Raw genomic sequence first — 21,256 nt, 5'->3', positions numbered from 1 at the left:
ATGCCTTTTACAAAGCTCGGAACAAGTGTGTGTCTACCCTCAAGAGACAGGAAACACTATCTCTCTACTCTCAAGACTGAACTCTCAAACCTGTCTCCCTCCTCCAAATCTGTTTCTGGTGTTTGTTCCCCCTCCATCCCCTCCCTTACCTCAAGCGGCTACACAGCTGACACTGCACGTAAAAACGCCGAATGCCTCAACTCTGTTTGCCTCAAAATCTTGTGTCCCAACCCTTATCTGTCTGTACCCACCTTACCTAGTCATACGCAGCTGCTCCTGGACTCTGTGTCCTTCTCTCCTGACAAAGTGGAGAAGTTTCTGTCAAACCTCGACTGATTCTGCAAATGGACCAGACGGCATCATCCCACAGGTCCAAAAATCATGCCCTGTCGTTCTTTCACACCCTCTCTCTATTCGCTTCACCCTCTCTTTTGCCCAAGGTCATCTGCCATCTGCTTGTAAATCAGCCAAAATTACCACTTTACACAAAAAGGTGCAAAAACAGATCCTTGCAACTGCAGACCAATCAGCCTGCTCCCAATAATCAGCAAGGTCATGGAATCAATCATCGCTTCTGACATCAAATCCTTCCTCTTCTCCAATGGTTCGATCTCGGATCATCAATTTGGATTCAGACCCGGTCACTCTACTCTGGACCATGCTGCTTCTGCTGTCTCAACAATGGATGGAGGTCAACGCCAAACAGGAAATCAGAGCTGTCTCCCTTGACATATCTCGTGCCTTCGATATGGTCTGGCACCCTGCTCACCAAACTCTCCTCCTATGGTATCCATGGAAACCTCGACACATGGCTTGCAGACTTCCTCTCTGGTCGCAGTCAACGTGTGGCCCTAAATGGAATTCTCTTATCTTCCCTTTCTGTCCAGGCTAGAGTTCCTCAAGTCAGTGTTCTGGGCCCTGTGCTTTTTCTGGTCTTCATTAACGATTGGGTGTTGGTGTTGGGTTAGCGGCATTATCCCTGGTGTTGGGCTAGCGGCTAGGGTGCCGGCTTAGGATCCTAGGATCCTGAGTTCGAATCCCGGTCAATCGCTGAATTAACGCTAGGGGGGTTGACTCAGCCTGTCATCCTTCCGAGGTCGGAAAATTGAGTACCAGTTCACTGGTAATTCCCTGCTTGTCGTTAAAGGCGGCAAAAAGGGTTGGCGTCAGGAAGGGCATCCGGCCGTAAAACATTGCTTCAAAAAGGGGACCGAAAAACAACAACAACCACAGTTCCCAAAAAAGGCCAACCCCCGCTTGCGGGGAAAAATGGCCTCTAAAGGTGGTTTTTATTAACGATCTCTCCGACTCCCTGGAAAATCCTCTCTATCTCTTTGCTGATGACTCCACTCTCTGCCGCTCCATATCTCAACCATCACATCACATCGGCAGGCACAGCCTCTTCACTCTCTGCAGACCTGGAAAATATCACAAACTGGTCAAACAAGTGGAACATGTCTTTCAATCCTGACAAATCTCACTCTCACATTGTCTCTCCAAAAAGACTGTCTGGACAACCCACCCATCTACTTTCTCAACAATCCTCTCAAAGAAGTTCTGTCACTCAAGATTTTGGGTCTCACTGTCTGCCATGATCTTTCCTGGGAAAACCACATTTCCAAGCTGGCCTCCAAAGCCAGTCACCTACTGGGCATCCTCCATCGTGCAAAGTCCTTTCTGGGCACTTCTGAGCTCCTCACCACATACAAAGCTTTCATCCGCAGCTCAATGAAATATCCCATGGCTCTTCCCTCTGGGCTGGTGCTCCTGCCTCACACCTAGCTCGACTTCACGCTGTTGAAACCAAAGCATTCAGAATCATTGGAATCTCCAGCAACGAAGCTGTTTCTGAGGGCCTTTCTCTCTCTCTCAGTGCAGGCAGGTTGAAGGTCTTTCTGTCTTCTACAGACTCCTCTCCTGCCTAGCTCCATCTACTCTGTCCGTGCTCTGCCCCCCAAAAATTCCTGCAGGACGCACAAGATCCTCCAGTAACCCTCTTCTGGTGAAACTGCCAAAATCAAGACTCTCTGCTCACATTCACTCTTTCATTCCTCTTTTCTCCTGCTTCTGGAGCAATCTCCCACACTCTCATCAATCCCTCTCCTCCCTTTAAAACATCTGTTCACCACCATATCTTATCTTCCCCCATCCTAAACCTCAATCTTTTCTACCCCCGTTAAAACACCCCAAATCCGCTTCTTTCAATCCCCAACTTCTTTCCTGAAATTCCTAGTAGTGTTCATTTGCTTTATACTCTGTACCCCTCCCTCCTCCCCCAACCTTCTCCCTTCCACAGATCTACCGACATCCCTGTTCTCTACTGTTGTTGAGCTTGTGTACTTGTGTGCTTCCCTCTCTCTCCCCCTCTTGTCTCCCGCTCCCTTCATTGTATATTTTATCTGTCTGTGCATGTTTTCATGTTTAATGTGTTAGCTCTTACACGAGCCTCGATTCTGCATACAAAAAAAAAAAAAAAAAAAAAAAACTTCTCCAAGAGGATCAGGAAATTGATAGGAGCGGGACATCCTCAGCGGGACATCGCACACAGAAGCGAACATCTTCCTCATCCCAAAACATGAGAAGCCCCAACTATCCCACAAATACCAACCAATAACCTATCTACCAACAACATACAAACGTTTAACTTTTAACAGGAATAATCACAGAAACAATGTGCCACCACCTAACACAACAAGGAGGCCTAGAAGCAGAACAGAAACGATGCAAGAGAGGACGTCATGGAACAATAGAACACCGACTACTAAACAAGGCAATACTCAAAAATTCCAATACGTGAAGAACCAAGTTGTCTACACTCTACAGCATTGTCCACACTACAAAAAAAGCCTTTGACAGTATCCCACATTCATGGATGATAAAATGCATGCAAATGTACAAGATAAATCCCCCAAATAATCAAGCTGATGGAAATTCCACATACAGTCACGTGAAAAAGTAAGTACACCCCATGTAAAGTTTTGACTTTTTCAACATATTTCAACATACATCTATTTGATCTTCATTTCAACAATATTGATATATAAAGGTGATATCATATAACAAATATCATGAAACATTTACATTTTGTAGTCCATTGTATAATTTAAATAAACATAAATGCAAAGTTCGCATGTGGAAAAAGTAAGTACACCCCTACATTTATCACTACTTCAAATACGTAAAATTAGAATCAGGTGCACCAGCTCGGGTGCAAATGATTAGAACATCGTTAGAGAGGATCTTGGAGGAACCTGTCTTATTTAAACCTCAGACATTTCGTTTGGTTTGCTCTTTGTTGTTGAAGTGTGCGGCGTCACCATGCCTAGATCAAAGAGCTCTCTGAGGCCTTCAGAAAGAAGGTTATAGATGCCTACGAGTCTGGGAAGGGATTTAAAAAGATCTCCAAACAATTTGAAATCAATCATTTGACTGTCCGGAAGATCATCTACAAGTGGAGAAGATTCCAAACAACTGCCAACTTGTTCAGGCCAGGCCACCCCAGCAAGTTCAGCCCGAGAGCAGAACAAAAGATGCTGAAAGAAGTCTCGAAGAACCCCAGAATGTCATCACGGGACCGACAGGTAGCTCTTGCCACTGTTGATGTCAAAGTGCATGAGTCTACCATTAGAAAGAGGCTGCACAAATTTGATCTACATGGGAGGTGTGCCAGGAGGAAACCGTTGCTGTCCAGAAAGAACATCAGGGCAAGACTAAAGTTTGCCAATGAACACCTCGGCAAAGACCAGCACTTCTGGAACAATGTGCTCTGGACAGATGAGTCAAAGGTAGAGCTATTTGGCCACAGTACCAGAAGACATGTTTGGTGAAAACCAAAGACAGCATTTGACCACAAGAAACTGATACCAACTGTAAAGCATGGTGGGAGAAATATTATGGTTTGGGGCAGCTTTGCTGCATGAGGGCCTGGGCAGCTCACCATCATAGAATCCACTATGAATTCTTCATTGTACCACAGGGTGCTTGAGGATAATGTGAGGCCATCTGTCAGAAAGTTGAAGCTCAACTGAAGGTGGACCTTGCAACATGACAATGACCCTAAACATACCAGTAAATCCACCAAGGAATGGCTGAAAAGAAAGAAATGGAGGGTTCTGGAATGGCCAAGTCAAAGCCCGGATCTAAATCCCATCGAGATGTTGTGGAGGGATTTGAAACGAGCTGTGCATGCAAGAAACCCCTCAAACATCGCACAGCTGAAAGAATTCTGCATTGAGGAGTGGGCAAAAATTTCTCCCAGTCGATGTCAGAGACCTGTGGACAGTTATAAGAAATGCCAACTTGAGGTTGTTTCTCCCAAAGGGGGCAATACCACCGATTAGAGCCAAGGGTGTACTTACTTTTTCCACATGCGAAATTTGCATTTACGTTTATTTAAATTACTAGGGCATGCCCGTACTATATATATATCTAAAATTATATCCCCCCCCTCTATTTACATGAAATGGTTTGGTCCATTCGCAAAGCCAAAGCGAACGGCTTGCGAGTACGGTGGCAATCCCCCCCCTCTATTTACATGAAATGGTTTGGTCCATTCGCAAAGCCAAAGCGAACGGCTTGCGAGTACGGTGACAATCCCCCCCCTCTATTTACATGAAATGGTTTGGTCCAAAGCGAACGGCTTGCGAGTACGGTGACAATCCCCCCCCTCTATTTACATGAAATGGTTTGGTCCAAAGCGAACGGCTTGCGGAGTTTGGTAAAGAAATCGCCATAGCTCGGTAACTACTTCTCCGATTAATATGAAACCTTGAAAAGGCACATCCTCAGGTCCCCAGCAATATACCTGGCAAGTTTCAAGTATATCGGACCCGTGGTTGTCGAGAAACAGCGGTCACAGACACACAGACACACACACATACACACACACACACATACACACACACATACACACACACACACACATACACACACACATACACACAGAGATTACTGGAATTATAGATAGATACAATGGACGACAAAATGTAAATGTTACATGATATTTGTTATATTACATCACCTTTATCTATCAATATTGTTGAAATGAAGATCAAATAGATGTATGTTGAAATATGTTGAAAACGTCAAAATTTACATGGGGTGTACTTACTTTTTCACGTGACTGTATCTATGGAATACCATACTAATGAAGAAAGAGTGCTGCAGGATTAAATATCCTGCAGCACTCAGAAATGAAGATTGAAATACCAGGGGTAAAGATATGATGCGGGATCTTCCAAGGAGACAGCCTTTCCTCCCTCTTGTTTTGCCTGGCCTTGGACCCACTGAGTAACCTCATTAATGAGCAAGGGCACAAAAAATTGGTTTATGTAAAAAAAAAAAAATTCATTAAATATTTGTTTTATGTGTCCGTTTATGTTTTTTGTGTTGTATGTGCTAATATGTGTTTAATGTGCTAGCTCTAACACGAGCCTCGGTCTTGTACACACACAAAAAGCACGGTGTATACAGCTAACATTCAATAAAAGAAAATCAAAAGAAACAAAAAAGGTGGCACATGTATAATACATGGATGATTTAAAAATCTTTGCACCAAATGACGAAAAATTGGCAGAAAAACGGATATTAGTGAAACAGTTCTCTGACGACATCTCAATGGAATTTGACCTACATAAGTTTGCCAAGTGCACATTCATGCAAGGTAGACAAACAAAAATGGACAACATAAAAATCAACCTAGATACACCAATACAGAAGCTGGACAACAAAGCATCTTACCTTGGAATAGAAGAGGACCACCAAATTTGTCATAAAATATATATAAACCAATTACCAAAGAATACCTGTGTAGGAGGCTGATCCTGAAGACATACCTCTCCCCAAGAAACAAAATAAAAGCAATAAACCAACTAGCAGTACCAGTATTCCAATACAGCTGCGGAATAGTAAACTGACCACAAGCGTAAATTTAAAAACTAGATATAAAAACAAGGAAACTCATCACTATCCACAAAATGTTCGATAAAAATCAATGCATCCCAATAATGTACATGCCGAGGAAAGAAGGAAGTGGCGGCCTGATGGAACTCAATCAAGTGCAGTCAGATTAGCAGAGTACGTGAAAAGCTCAACAGACTACTGAATACAATTTGTGTACAAGCATGAACGTAACAAACCAGATAAGGTATCTCTCACTGAGCTTGCAAAAAACTTCCAAAAACAGGTGTGAATAGAAGATGCTACACACCAAACCGAAACAGCACCATATACACCCCCAACAGTTGCAAATAAGACAAAAGAAAAATACAAGATAAAATACCAGCAGATATATAGTGACAACTGGGAGAAAGTCAAAAGAGCAGGAAAACATTTTATAAAGTGTTGGACAGATTGGGGATAGACAAAGAAAGATCACTGGAATGACTATGAAGAGGTCAGCTCAACTGGAACGGAGAACAAATAATTATTAATGCCGAGGACCAAGAACACTACACGAATGGCTTTAAGAAGATGACAGGACTGAGTCAATCAGACAAGTGTAGGTTATATGCAAGGTAGAAACAGAAAGCAGGAGTCACATACTATCGGGATGCAAAAAACTAATGTCAGAACAGCTAACCACCCAAAGGCACAACATGTATGTGGAGTAATCCACTGGAATATCTGCAGAAATTTCAATACCCCAGTTTCACAAAACCCATGCATAACCCATGCAAACATGAACCCAAAGCAATCATTGAAAACAAGGACATAATGCTCATGTATGACCTGATGATCCCATCCAGTGTAAACATAGAAAACAAAGCACTACGACTGGACATAGTATTCAGGTACAAAATAAGAAAAGAAGGCATTGCTAATTGAGTTTTCAGTACACAGTGATTTGGTCTAAATAATGCAGAATCAAGAAAATGACCAAATATCAAAACCTTATGAATGAAGTGAAAAGATCCTGGAAGCTGAAGAGCACCAAAATTGTACCAGTGATAAATTGGAGCAATGGGAATGATAAAGAAAAAAATCTCACAAAGATCTGACAAACCATCCCTGGGGAACATTACCACAAACAAACTACAGTTGGAGGCTCAGTGATAATCCTGAAAAGAGCCATTGGAACAAAACTCTGAAAAAGTTGAACAGCTTGGTCCATGAACTGTGATTCCTTAACAAAGCAGAGGTGGATACTTTGGGTCCTGGGAGGACTCTGTTCCATCTCCGAAAACCCGTAAATGGAGATAAAAACCAACGACACACACACACTTGCGATTATCCATCGTTCCGAAAAAAGGCACAGCCAATGAACAGTTTGTAGTAACTGGAATAGCGGAGTAACCAACTTTGAACAACACGTTCTATAAACAGCAGCCTTAGTCTCAGGTGACGTTTCATTCATGGTTCATGATCTTTCTCAAGCCTATATACTTGGTCTTCGGTTAAAGTTGTGGTTATGTGAAACGACGTAAAAATGGATCAATTTATCTCATAAGAATTAATGTAAATAAGTGGGGAGGGGTTGGGGTCTTTCGAAAACATGAAATACATCACATTTAAGTCAATTCACATAGTTTTCATTGTTTATATATTCTGTATTGTACAGTGGAATACAGTACAAGGAGTTCCCGGTTTACACGAATATTGTACAGTCGGACCCCGCTATTCACTGTTCCGCTATTCGCTGTTCCACTATTCCGCTATTTGCGGGTGATAAAATGCGACCTGTTTCTCTATTCGCGGAAAAGTGTCCCGCAAATTCGCGTTTTTTTTTTCTATTCGCAGCCGTGTTCCGCAAAATCACGGTTTTTCAGCGGCGCAAAAAAAATTGTTCACGCGCTTGGCTAGACACATTTATAAAACACATCTTTTACCAACCATACATAAAGCAGCTGGACATACGCAAAAATAAAAATCTATGAGCTGCGAGCTTCAACATTCACTGCTGTGTGCTTTGCGTTTTCATGGCTTTCGTGACCGCGAATTTTAGCCACACGATAATCGAGAGCTTTGCGGGATGTTCCACCAGCTGCATAACACGTCATCCCTGCGAGTTACTGTACTGAATGAAAACACTCCACAGTATCTATTAGTGCAATTAACGGTCTCCCTTTTCTCCATTGAAACTGGCACGGCATGCATTCATGGATTTTCATCGACATTCGCGGGATTTGTTTCGCCATTTCCGGGATTGTCGCCAGCATTCGCCGGATTTGCCTCTCCATTTGTGGGATTTTCATCGACCTTCGCAGATTATCGTCGACATTCTCGGGATTTTTCTCATCATTCGTGGTTTGTTCCTCTCTATTCGTGGATTTTCGTGACTCGGGAACCTATCCCCCCTTTTTCCATTGAAACAATGCCCGCTATTCATGGGCGGTTTCGCAATTTGTGGATTTTCCAGGAACGTATCACCCGCGAATAGCGGGGTGCCACAGTACTTTATAATCACGTTTCATCTTTCGAACATTGATCCATTCACAAGAACATGGCGTTTTTGAACATATGCACATTTTACTTTGAACTTTTTTGAACATAAGTGCTAAATGCAGGAAATCTGACCTCGAGAATTAATTACCCATTTACACCATAATTCACACCTCATTACCACATTCACACCTCTTCACCACTCTTCCACCATTTCACACGTGTCATTCTCTCCATGTGACACAAGGGAAAGCATGGATGGTGGAAAGTGGGATGGTGGTGAGTCACTGAGATCCAGAGGGTTCTCCCCCTTGCTGTGAGTGAAGGCTTCTGCTGGTTGTTGAGATAACCCTCCTTCCCGAAAAAAAGCAGCAATGGTTGACTGTTTGCTGCTCTGCCTCTTCTTTTCTTTATCAATTTCATAGTAGCACCAAAGACTTTCCATGACATTTATATAACCGACGACATAATAGCGAGTTATCGGTAAATAAACACAACGTTCTGCGAAGCCTTGCTATCTAATTAGTATAGACCTCATCATGAAACAACCTCAACCGGAACAACGTTAAGCGAGTACCTCAGTGCACCATGTATTCTAGCTCTGACACATGGCAGTTAATTTCCCGTTGCTTCCAAAACCATGCAACTTTAGGGGTGTCAACATAAAGCCAAGCCATCATCATTGACAAATGAAAAACTACATTTGCTCATGAGGGGCTAGTGTCAATCTGCATCAGTAGACAGGTATAACTATTGATTGAGGTACGCTAACCATCATGGGAAGCAAGATGGCACTTTCAAAATGACGTATGAATGCTAAATGCGGCCTTTTGTGCATGTGCTGTGTGTGTTTACAGTGATTACGTTCTGTTCTGCTCGCCGGGCACTTTTAACCTGCCGTTGGTAGCGTGAAATCTGTGATTCAAATAATCTTTTAAACATGATTTTCAGCATTTAGACGAAAGAGTGGCAATTTCAAGATGGTTAACCACAGTTGTTCTGTCCCTACAGGCAAAATCGGACTCACGGAAATATAGGAACAGGAGAAATATGCATGAACGAGAGGAGTTGCACTCATATTATTAACATTTCCTGTTAATACAATTAGCTAACGGCAGCCATGGTTGTAAAACACACACACACACACACACACACACACACACAGGGTATGCTTACACATTGTAAGCAATAACGAACCGTGATTCGTATAGAGTAAGGATATACAGTACATCCTTGTATTTTGTTTAAAGGCGAACGCTGACACACACGCTAAAATAAAATGCTACTATACTCCCCTGACAAGACACCAACAGGTTTTTAGCCCCAGTTGGACTTAGTCCAAAACGGGGGCTTGTGGATTGAGTCTCGTCCATCCAATTGTTTGTCCATCCCTGCGTCCGCAACCACATCTCGGAGATGTATGGACTGATTTTCTTCGTACATGGCAAAAAGACAATACATGACGGTATACATATGCACATCTTTTTTTCATGATGCGATCAAAGATGGCCGACTGGCGGCGATTTTAGTTGTTGAACACGTCCTTAACCATTTCTCGGACATATATTTACCAGTGTTGTTCAAACTTGGCACACAGATAATGAATGATGGCTAATATATGCACGTCATTTTCTTTCAAGATCAGATCCAATATGGCCGACTGGCGGCAATTTTGTTACTTAAACGTTCCCCAACCATTTCTTAAATGTGCATGGTCCGATTTTGTTCATACTTGGCACAAGCACAGTACATGACAGCATATACGTGCACCTCACCTCGTTTTGCGATCTGATCAAAGATGGCGACTGGTAGACTGGTGGCCATTTTAGTTGTAAAAAAACCCCAATACCGGTATTGAACACGTCCTCAACCATTTATTTGGCATGCATTTACCAATCTTGTTCAAACTTTGCACACAGTTAATGAATGATGGCTTATATGAAACTTACAAGTCATTTATATTGGACATCAGATCCAAGATGGCCGACTGGTAGCCATTTTGTTACTTAAACGTGTCCTCAACCATTTCTCGACATGCATGGACCGATTTTGTTCAAACTTGGCAAAAAGACAATACATGAGAGTATACATATGCAGAAGATTTTGTTTTGTAATCCGACAAAAGATGGTCGACTGACGGCCTTCAACTCTGCACAGCATAATTACTAAAACCACATGGAGGGGCTATGTATGACATTTTATGTCTTTTTCTCCTTGTTTTTTAACTGTTGCGGAATTAAGCTCCGTGTCCGAAGGATTGACATGCCGGAGCACCCCCCCCCCCCCCCCCCCCCCGCGCTATACACATTGTCCTGGGTCGCTAACCTGCAGTGAGCACAGCAAGGCTGCACTTCTTATTTTTGGGTATTTTCATTTATGGATGCTTTCTGACAGTTCGGAGATTTCCCCCCCCCCCCCCCCCCCCCTGGTGTATCAGCTTTGATGTCTGCTGGCACACAAAATTTTAGTTTTCTACATCACCCGGAAGGTACTGAACATTCACATCAGTCAGTCAAGTGAGTGGTTATAATGAACTTTATACACCAGATATATAACGACACTCACAGCCTACACAACTCTGACTCCCACCCTCCCAAACATAATTAATAGCAAATACAGACTTGGCATTTAATGTGGAATATTTTTTTTTTCTTGACTTGGGTTTACTTTCTTAACTCAGTATATCAATCTGGTGAGTTTCTTTTACACTTTGGTGATTTATTTGTTGAAAGAACCATGTCACTGATTGTCTGTCGCAGCAAGAAGTCAACAACAGGATTATATCACAGGTGGCGTGGCAAAATGTACAGACAGGGTGCATTTGATGATTGGCTTCACAGTCGGGTATACAAGGGTTGTTGCGTTCTGTATTAGTGGAAAACAACTGCAGCACGTTTCCAAAAGTTATTGCCGCTTCCTCTGGAGATGGTCCATCAACTCGACAACGCTGTTTGTCATTTAGTGGTGGCTTTACGAAATTACGGCATGAAACAGCATGCTATTGCTCGGCAGTATGGCATCACTCAAGGTCAGGTGTCAAAGATCCTGAAACGAAATGCTCAGAGGGGTGTCCCTACTCCAATACCGAGGCCAGGACGTCTCCGCAGAACCACAAGGAGGGATGATCGCCAGCTGCACCGGTTAGTCCGCAATGGCCGTACCAAGTCAGCTAATCGGCTTAGGGCTGAGTGGCAGCAACTGACAAATGTGCCTGTATCCAGAAGGCTGTCAACCAACGACTGGTTCAAGCAGGCTATCATGCCAGGCGTCCCCTGAGAAAGCCACGCCTGACCAGACAACACCGCCAGCGCCGATTGCAGTGAGCCAGAGAGCACCGTCAATGGCAGCCAGGACACTGGAATCACGTGATCTTCAGTGACGAGTCTAGATTTCTGGTCTATCGTCAAGATGGCCACGTCCGAGTGCGCAGACAAGTGCATGAAGCCTACAACAAAGATTGTATAGTGCCAAGAGTCCAAGCTGGAGGTTGTGGGGTGACCGTTTCGGCTGTTTTTCATGCAGGGGGCAAAACTGACCTGGTTGTTCTGAATGGAAACCTGAACCAGTTCAAGTACAGGGCCATTCTGGAAGAAACATTGCTTCCATTTGCTCGTGCAGCCTTTCGAGGAAACTTTGTCTTCCAAGATGACAATGCACGGCCACATCGTGCTCGCATGATCCAACACTTTCTTGCTGACCGTGGTGTAGAGCATATGGAGTGGCCTGCCAAGTCCCCGGATATGAATCCGATAGAGAACTTGTGGGCAGAATTAACGCGTCAAATCGACCACTTGGACCAGCAGCCGACCTCTGTGCGTGAATTGCAGCAGGCTATTGTCACTGCATGGCAAGCGATTCCTGTCAAAACCTTGGCAAATCTCATGAACAGCATGCCTCAACGTGTGCGTGCTCTCCTGAATGCTCGTGGGGGTTACACGAAGTACTGAACTGTAATTTTACTGTCCGTAATCCGTCGTAATTTAACTTTTGTTTTTGTTAAAAAAATTTTGGGCTAATATGCAAAATAAATAGATACTTCTGGAAAACGTACAGAAGTTGAACACAGGACTGTCCATGAATTGAGTTCGATATCAGTTTATATCACTTTCAAGGATCAATTTATTTGTTTCGAAATGTCAAATGTGGTTTTTGTTTCTTTTAAAGGTCACATTAACAAAATCTAGAATAATTTCAACATAATTCCAATGAACTTTTGGTTCTAAGACATCTTGAAAAGTAAGTTCACCCCCACAAAAAAAATATTCCATATTAAATGCCAAGTCTGTATTATCATTTTAAACCTAACATATGCACTGACAAGCCCCAAATATGACCTTTCCATTGGTGTTAGTAAACACGATGGTTTGGTTAGAACGCACCCATCTACGAACCTTCGGCCTTTCACAGGCCCACATAGTCGGGAGTTTTTGGAATACGGACAGCAGATATCAACTTTTTTGGACGAGTTGACCAGGTAATTAATGAGGAAAATATTTTGTTGTGCAGAGGCACTCTCCTTTCTTGCAGATACGTTTGCAAGGATTTTTGTTTTCTTTAAATGTTTTTTCAGTCGTTCCTACTGGCAGGCATCAAATACATCCAGGTCCACCCCAACTGATTTAGTTACTCGGGGGTTTCTGCGCATACGCACTGAGCAATCCGAGGCGGATTACGTCATTTCAAAAATGCTGTAATAGAAGCTGACATTATGGGCATTAACCCTTTTTCAGACGTTTATGCTTTTACAAAAGGTTAACACCCAAAAAGGTAGCTTACCCCTGCTCCCCATGGCTGTTAGTATGCTTCAATCAACATCCTGTTGATTTCATCAATCATTAATGAAGTTCTGCACTTTCATACATAAAAATAACCATGATCTAGTATTATATGGAAGTATGTGAGCAGTTATGCGAGCATTTCCCTGTTCATGCACACACGGAGCAAAATGCAAGCAGTTGGGTATGGTTGGTCAGTGTGTACTAACCAGAGCAGTCAGAAAAAAAGAAATCGACAAAATAATCCATGTTGCACATTGCACAAATGTATAAGCTGCTATATGCCATTCACAAAATAAAAGACGCAGTTGCAATTGATTAACCACCATCTGCAAGGATTGCATAAAGAATAGAATCAGTGAAACTGGGAGAAATGTGAAATCTATATTGAAGAAGATAAAAGGGCAATGCCGTTAGCTAGCACAGGCCAGTAAGCTATTGCACATCATTAGGTGCAATCTGGCCATGAATTTGACCTGCACTGAATGCACACATGAGGCGTTATATCTAATAAACATCGGCAATAGGTGCATGATGCTTGGTATTCGAAAGGCCAAGGTGTTTGAACCAGTGAAACAATTGACATCGCCATGCAACACAATCCATTGAAGATGTGGCAGAAATTGGATGGGATCAAGCGGATGGCACAAACAAGGTCAACGGACAACAACAAGGACAATGCATTAATCTGACGATCCTTCCAAAAAGACAATGTGAAAACATGAGACTTGCTTTGATTGAATGACATGCTGGTATTCCACGTGCCAGGCCAGTATTTAGTCTTTGACAAATATGTTGAGAGGAATGCAGCTGCTGCAGGTCTGTAACTAATATGGGGTATCATATGGCATAATGTGGAATCATAAGCAAAGTGGAAAAGAGGATTTTCTAGAACACTCGTGTAAAGTGGGAACAAAACCAAGCTCAGGCCTGTCCTGGGTTAGGGTTAGGGTTCAGCCTCCATTCGGAAAGGAGATGAAAGGATGGCATTGAGAGAAAACTTGGCTTTCACTTTGCCTAGTCTATTTTTACCATCTACGTTCTCTACATGCTTTGAAGGCAACTTTCCCTTTATATATTTTATTTTTCCATCCTTACAACCTCCAATGGGTCCAACTAATTCAACCCACTCTATAGAATGAATCAGAGCAAGAGGAAAGAAACTGGCAAGTTGTGCAGAGTAGCACAGACGTTGCAAGCAAAAGTGTTACTTTCACGAATCATTTTATAGCTGGACATGCAATTAGTAAGGTAATGTGCTAGTAAAAAAATCTCCAGACACACTCCCACCCGCAACCTCCGCTCTGCTGGTACAAACCTCCTGACCCCCCCCATCCGGACCAAATTCAGATCCTGGGGGGACAGGGCCTTCTCCATCGCTGCTCCCACCCTCTGGAACTCACTACCTCACACCATCAGAGACTCCTCCTCACTCACCACATTCAAAACATCATTCAAGACCCACCTGTTCAGCACTGCATTCAACATTCAACCCACAGCATTTAACCCCTGACTATCACTTCTCCTTCTCCCTCCTTTTGCTTTAAATATTTCCCTATTGATTCTTGTCTTTTTGCACTTGTTGTTTTCATGTTTTGTTATGCATTATGTTTTGCACTCTGTCAAAGCGCCTTTGGGCTTCATGAAAAGCGCTATACAAAATAAATGAATTATTAAAAATCAAATAAAGTAGAATTCAACAAGTGTTACGCCTAGGTCCCCCGTCGGTGAAGTGATGTGAGTTGACAAAGTGGAAGACGCAGAAAACATGCGATGATATGATATTTCGCTCACAAGGTTCAGACATACATGGAGGCGGCCATCTTGGATTTTGACGTGGCCACCCAATTTTCAATAGCGTTCTTCCTTATGCCGAGATACACCCACACACCAAATTAGACGTTGGTACTTCGCTTATTTTTCAAGATATTCATCTCACAAGGTTCAGACATACATGGCGGCGGCCATCTTGGATTTTGTTGTGGCGACCCAATTTTAAACAGCGTTCTTGCTTGTGCCTAGATACACCCACACACCAGATTAGAAGTTGGTACTTCGCTTATTTTTCAAGATATTTCGCTCACAAGGTTCAGACATATATATGGTGGCGGCCATTTTGGATTTTGACGTGGCGCCCCAATTTTCAATAGCCTTCTTCCTTATGCCGAGATACACCCACACACCAAATTAGAAGTTGGTACTTCACTTATTTTTTCAAGATATTAATCTCACAAGGTTGACATACATGGCGGCGGCCATCTTGGATTTTGACGTGGCGACCCAATTTTAAACCGCGTTCTTCCTTGTGCATAGATACACCCACACACCAGATTAGCAGTTGGTACTTCGCTTATTTTTCGAGATATTTCGCTCACAAGTTTCAGACATATATATGGTGGTGGCCATCTTGGATTTTGACGTGGCGACCCAATTTTCAATAGCTTTCTTCCTTATGCCGAGATACACCCACACACCAAATTAGAAGTTGGTACTTCGCATATTTTTCAAGATATTCATCTCACAAGGTTCAGACATACATGGCGGCGGCCATCTTGGATTTTGACGTGGCGACCCAATTTTCAATAGCGTTCTTCCTTATGCCTAGCTACACCCACACACCAGATTAGAAGTTGGTACTTCGCTTATTTTTCAAGATATTCATCTCACAAGGTTAAGACACACATGGCATCAGACATACATGGTGGCGGCCATCTTGGATTTTGACGTGGGTTGCACCCACACACCAAATTCGAATGCGGTCCTTCGCTTACGCATGCACGCACGCCCGCACGCACGCACGCAAACACGCACGCCCGCACACACGGGGACACACTGACGGAGGGGAAAGCCATAGTCCCCCTTTCGCTACGCTGTGCGACGGGGGACAATAAACTTTAGCCAATGCTCTAACAAAGTCAACATGGCAAAATGATCACAAACACTGAGATAGTACAAACGACAACAACAACAACTAGAGAGTTCATAGAACCAAATTGCTCCATGTCATGTTTAACTTTGTACTTAAATTGAAATAAATAATGATATTAAAGATTATTTTAAAAACTTCCTTAAGTTTAGAGCTATTGAAGCAAAATTATGCACCAAACACCCTTATACACCACCTTATTTAACATGTCCAAGCACTGCAAAATTGGAGGTTCCTGGAAGTGACAAGAAGGTGATTTGTGTTCTGCAGTGTTCAAGTATGTATAATCCAATTTAAATAAAAGAAAAAGTCGAAAATCCATATGATTATATTATTTCTGGAATTTAGCATGCTTTTACCACCATTGATGCAGTGGCTATTACACCACCCTATCTAACACGTTACATTAGTTATTTGTGCCTGTTGTTTGTGTCCTTTATAACGTCCTTACCCCTTTGAGTACGGGATTTTTTTTTGATAAAAATACCCCAGGTACGGGATTAATTTGGCATTACGGGAATGCAACCATGTACTGATGATCTATTTATAGGTATAGTCGATGACGTGTAGTAACGTCATCCGTACACAAACCTTTTTCATGGGTTGCGGCACTGGACGTCATCCGTACTCAAAGGGTTAAAAGAGTAAGTTTCCTATTTGGAATGATTTGCAATTTTGTTTGCCTGCCAGACAGGCAGAGTTGAAATATTATGTCACTCCTCCCTGCTTTAGTGCAGTCGGGTCTAATTCAGAGACAAAGTACTGTTTAACTGCAGCTTTGTTTTCCTATTTGTGTTCAGATTCGTGTTCAAAATGTAACATTCAATTTAAATAAGTTGTTTCTCGATCATAAACTGACGTTTGTGGACAGACGGATGGACAGACTTAGACATAAATCATTGGTAAACCCCGCTTTTCGATCTGCGTGCGTAGGGTAACAACAACAGGAGATAGAGATATATTACAACAGGATGGAGATCAGGAACGGTTCCATTTTGAGCATTTTGAAATACCAAAAAAACGTAGATGTTGGCAAAATAGATAAAACAGCACAAATGCAAAAAAGAATTCTTGCACGTGGTTTAAAGGAATCCCGAAAAAAAGAGAAAGAATTGCATCATGTGCGGTGCAGAGCCCTCCCAGACGCTTGCACCAACGCTCGTGCTTGTAACTCATTCACGGTACATTACGAGGCACACAATTTCTGCCCAGAGCCTGCTTTATCAACAGAAACAGCAAAGTATTTAGGAATAAATTTTCCTTGGGAATGCAAACCCATTTTCTTTCGTCCTATAATCTGACAATTATGTTGCAAAATGAAACATGAACAACGGATGATATTCATATTTTCAAAGAAGTCCAGCAAGAGTAGTACATGTGTCATAGGAATTTGAAAATAATGATTTTGAAAGGAAAGGACAGTGAGGTGAGGGCTGGGAGGAGGGCCTGGAGGAATCGAAGAGGTATTTGAAATGTGGTTTTGGAAAGTCTGGGATGGAGATGGGAGTAGTTATAATTAGCTTTGACAATGGCTAAAAAGGTGCCTTGTATTTCACTTCATTTCATGTTTGCCATGGATGTATCTCACACAACCTTTGGTTTTGATATAAACAAACGACCTTTGTCCTACTTTTCAGCTTTTTTTAGGTCTTAACCCAAAACAATGAAAATGTACATTGGGCGAGATATATCAAATAAGTGAGAGAACTGAAAAGCACCAATGATATGATATGATAAGATGCCCCATGACTCGGAAGGGCATTAAAGTAAGAACAGTAAGCATCTAGACAAGTTTGCATCTTCACCAATGCCACAAAGGGTGTACATTTACAAAAGATTTCTGTTCAGGAAGAACATGCAAGCACTGAAGTTTGTGAATAAAACCCAAAATTCGGGTAATCACCATCTGCAAAATGAACCCTATATTTTCTGGCCCATCAGACAACACCTTGCAAACGCTCACCTGTTGACCCTGCTGGATTGCTTGAGCAGCGCCAGGCGGTTGTCCAGTGGATGCCACCTGCATCGGCACGTTCCGTGATGCATCTGCAGCCGAAGCTGCAGCACCTTGCATTCCACTCTCTGTACACATCCACAAGCAGTCGTTGAACTTACTCGATCTCCAAGATCAATGCTCACAAAATGAATATGGAAAACCCAGGGCATTTGAAGACGCACCAGAAACGATGACATGCACGTATTGTTGCTGTTGTTGCTGCTGTTGTTGTTGCTGCTGCTGTGTTGGAGGCTGTTGTGGCGGTGGAGGCTGTGGAGGCGGCTGAGGCTGGCCCTGTGCTGCTGGCAGCTCTGTCACGTAAGCTTGGCTTGCCATCCCTGACCTGCCATGTGGGGACAAGCAGGCCACTGTTACTGAGACACCCGCGAGGACGATAAGCGTGTGGTGAGGTAACCTGTTGCAATCAACTGTGTGTTTATTTACCCTTTTATTATTTAACACAAGTGGCAGATCACTTTAGCAACAGTGTAGTGACCATACAGCCTTTAAGAGGCCCCTCCTACACATCCCTCCCATTCCCATTCTTACATCTTTACTCCTTCGTCAGACCATATAACTACAGAAATGCAACCTATGCCACTTTACATAAACTCACAAACGTTTTCAATACAATAGTATTTCAAATAATGAATCATGATTGTAGCATCAATGACCGCTGCCCACCCTAATGCAAAACATGGCAAAACCATGCACTACTGTTAAATTAAGCCGTCAGATCATCATACTCTCCATGTGTTTGCAGGTTAAAACGCCATGGCCACTATCGCAAAAGCCAGGTAAATCTACACACGAAGCATCACTGAAACCTTTCAGGTGTGTTTACGCATGATAAGAGTTCCTATTGCCAAGGGGTGTAACCTTGTGTGCCAGACATCCTAAAACGGTGGAGCAGCCGTGCAGACAAACGTGATTTTTCAAACCCATCATTTCCTTGACGACTGAATGGATCGGTGGGTCCAAGTACCAGAGTCCAATTCCCCAAACTCTCCACCATCCACCTCCTCTCCCCAACGCACAAATTAAATGCAAACTTTGGCTCCAGAAATAAATGAAGACATAGGCCAGATGTAAAAAAATTTTTAAAGTACTGCAATAAAATATATGAGAATAGAAGGAAATTAAAGCACAGAAATGTACATCCTGTCACGGTTTTATTTGAAACATAGCAATTCCCTCGGCACACTACAGAAACCACAGGGCGCCCACGAGCACTAATTAGCAATTACCTGCACGAAATATGTCTTCATGCTTTGCACAAAAGACCTTAACAAACCACCAGCAAAAGCACTGAAATAGGAGCCAGGTTACGCACCAACACGGAGGGAAATCAATTTCATGTTGAAAAAAAACAAAAAAAAACAAAAAACGTGATTGTATTTGAAATGCTCATCGTTGTAAAAGAGCAGCACTCAAATGTTGTCTGTTGTAGCCATGGCGAGAGTCAGCAGCCATGGAGACGGGCGCCGCAACAAAGCCGTTTAGCCACGTCGAGGCAAGCCGCGGGGCCAATCGTCAGGCGGCACGAGGAGGTACGGAACGAAGGCAACAGCGAGGGAGGAAACGAGGCCAAAAAACAGTGAGAATAAAAAGAGGAGGAGGAAGGGGAGGACTTACGGATTGTGGGAATAAGATGCGAACGCCGCGCCCTGGCCCGGAGGATAATCTAGCTTGTTCATTGCTGTCACGCGCAGGTTCGGCTCGGCGTCCGAACGCGGCGCGCGGCGTTGGCGACACGCGCTACGCCCGCTAGATTGGGCTCCCCCGGGGTGCCGGGTGGGCGTCTCAAGGCCCACCCTTATTCACAGCCTCAGCCATTGTGCCAGCACCTTGGGGGTAGGCCAAGCAGCCTGCCCATTCGGCTCCAGTGTGCCCTGCGAAGGTGCGCTGAACGCAGTCATTTTTTTCTTTTTGACATTTATCGCTATTATTTCTCTTTTCAGTTCACAAATTGCATTTTTTTTGTGAAGGCAAAAGGCGTAAAAACAAATCACCAAATTTTTTCTTACCTCAATCAAATAGATATCCAGTGCCATTGATTTACAAATCCCACCGAATGGAAGGGAACCTCACACGTGCGACCTGCCAACAGCTAAACAAAGGTTGGTCTTCCGCGTACTCGCACTAACTAAAATCACAGCCTTCATTTTAGCCACCTCCAACCACCTGGATCTTTTTCAACAAAAGAAACAGGGCAAAAAGTTACGTCTTTCACAAAGCAAACTCGTGAAGCACAACTATTCCGTTCAGTGCACTCTTACTTTTGAAACTCCAGGCCGTAGAAATGAAAACAAAGAAATAAGCGCACGTGTGATTGGGCAAACTATTTGGAGGTTTGAAAACGGAGCGAACTGTCGGCGAGAGGTGCGAGTCAAGGGGGTGAGCGAGGAAACGTAAACGAGTTACGACTTGCTTTTATAAATGTCATCGGATCAAAAGGTAATCAGGAACCACCATCTCTGAAAGGATGGCAGGGGAAAGCAAATGCCCCATGAAGGCCTTCGTGACATTTCTTTCGCAGAAAACCGAACGAAATCCGAAGCATGCCGACATATTTATGAAGACCCTAACAATGGAATTCAGAAGCGTGCTCAGTGCATATTTATACCGACAACTCAAATAATCTTGAGGACGATACGCTTTGCTCAGCATGTACTTAGCACAGGTAAAACAGTGAAGCGATTGAATACATGGACGAAACACAATATTACAGAACAGCGTTTCTGCCGAAAAAAGTTGTTTGGATCAAATTGCGGGTGAAAATCGTTTGGCAGGTGCGTAGGTGTTCGGGAGGGTCGTGGTGGGTCGGAGAGTAAAAATGCTGCCGTCAAACTGGATGTTTTCAAAGTATGTCCAATCACATCGTGCACATACATCCAGCTTAGTCGAGGAATAAAAGATATAATCAACAATTAGGGAGCCGAGTGCTTTCAGCTGCAGGCTTTGTGAAAAGCTCAACCATTGTCAGTACTTCATTCTGTTACTTGGCCATTCAAAGCAGGTTCCAAAGGGATTTGTCAATTATGGGTCGCCGGGCAACCGTTGCCTGGCAACGAACTTTCTTTAGCTCATAAACAATGTGGCAGCTGCCTCTCTCAACTCCCCCCCACCCCCCCCTCATCCCCCCTTACATCCTTCAAAAACATTTCTTTCAATAGTCAC

At 43.2% G+C, this 21,256-nt stretch overlaps 1 protein-coding gene across 7 annotated transcripts in view; it reads right to left on the bottom strand.

Moving 5' to 3' along the window:
- LOC137434919 (DNA-binding protein RFX2) overlaps positions 1-21,256 on the bottom strand; it is a 205,977-nt gene that overhangs the window by 155,926 nt on the left and 28,795 nt on the right. For 3 of the 7 annotated variants that reach the window (XM_068128178.2, XM_068128142.2, XM_068128187.2), the window contains exons 1-3: positions 19,712-19,835; positions 18,259-18,419; positions 18,044-18,162 (exon numbers count right to left, since the gene is read on the bottom strand). In XM_068128178.2, the coding sequence (XP_067984279.2) occupies positions 18,044-18,162; positions 18,259-18,419; positions 19,712-19,773 (342 nt within the window). In that variant the 5' untranslated portion in view covers positions 19,774-19,835. Of the gene's footprint in view, positions 1-18,043; positions 18,163-18,258; positions 18,420-19,711; positions 19,845-21,256 lie in introns of those variants that run through there. The other 4 variants (XM_068128163.2, XM_078784817.1, XM_078784813.1 and 1 more) reach the window with 2 other exon arrangements.

This window comes from Myxine glutinosa, chromosome 1 (genome assembly GCF_964187855.1).
Source record: "Myxine glutinosa chromosome 1, kmMyxGlut1.1, whole genome shotgun sequence".
In the NCBI taxonomy this organism is placed as follows: Eukaryota; Metazoa; Chordata; class Myxini; order Myxiniformes; family Myxinidae; genus Myxine; species Myxine glutinosa.
This window is presented reverse-complemented; position numbering and strand designations above follow the sequence as displayed.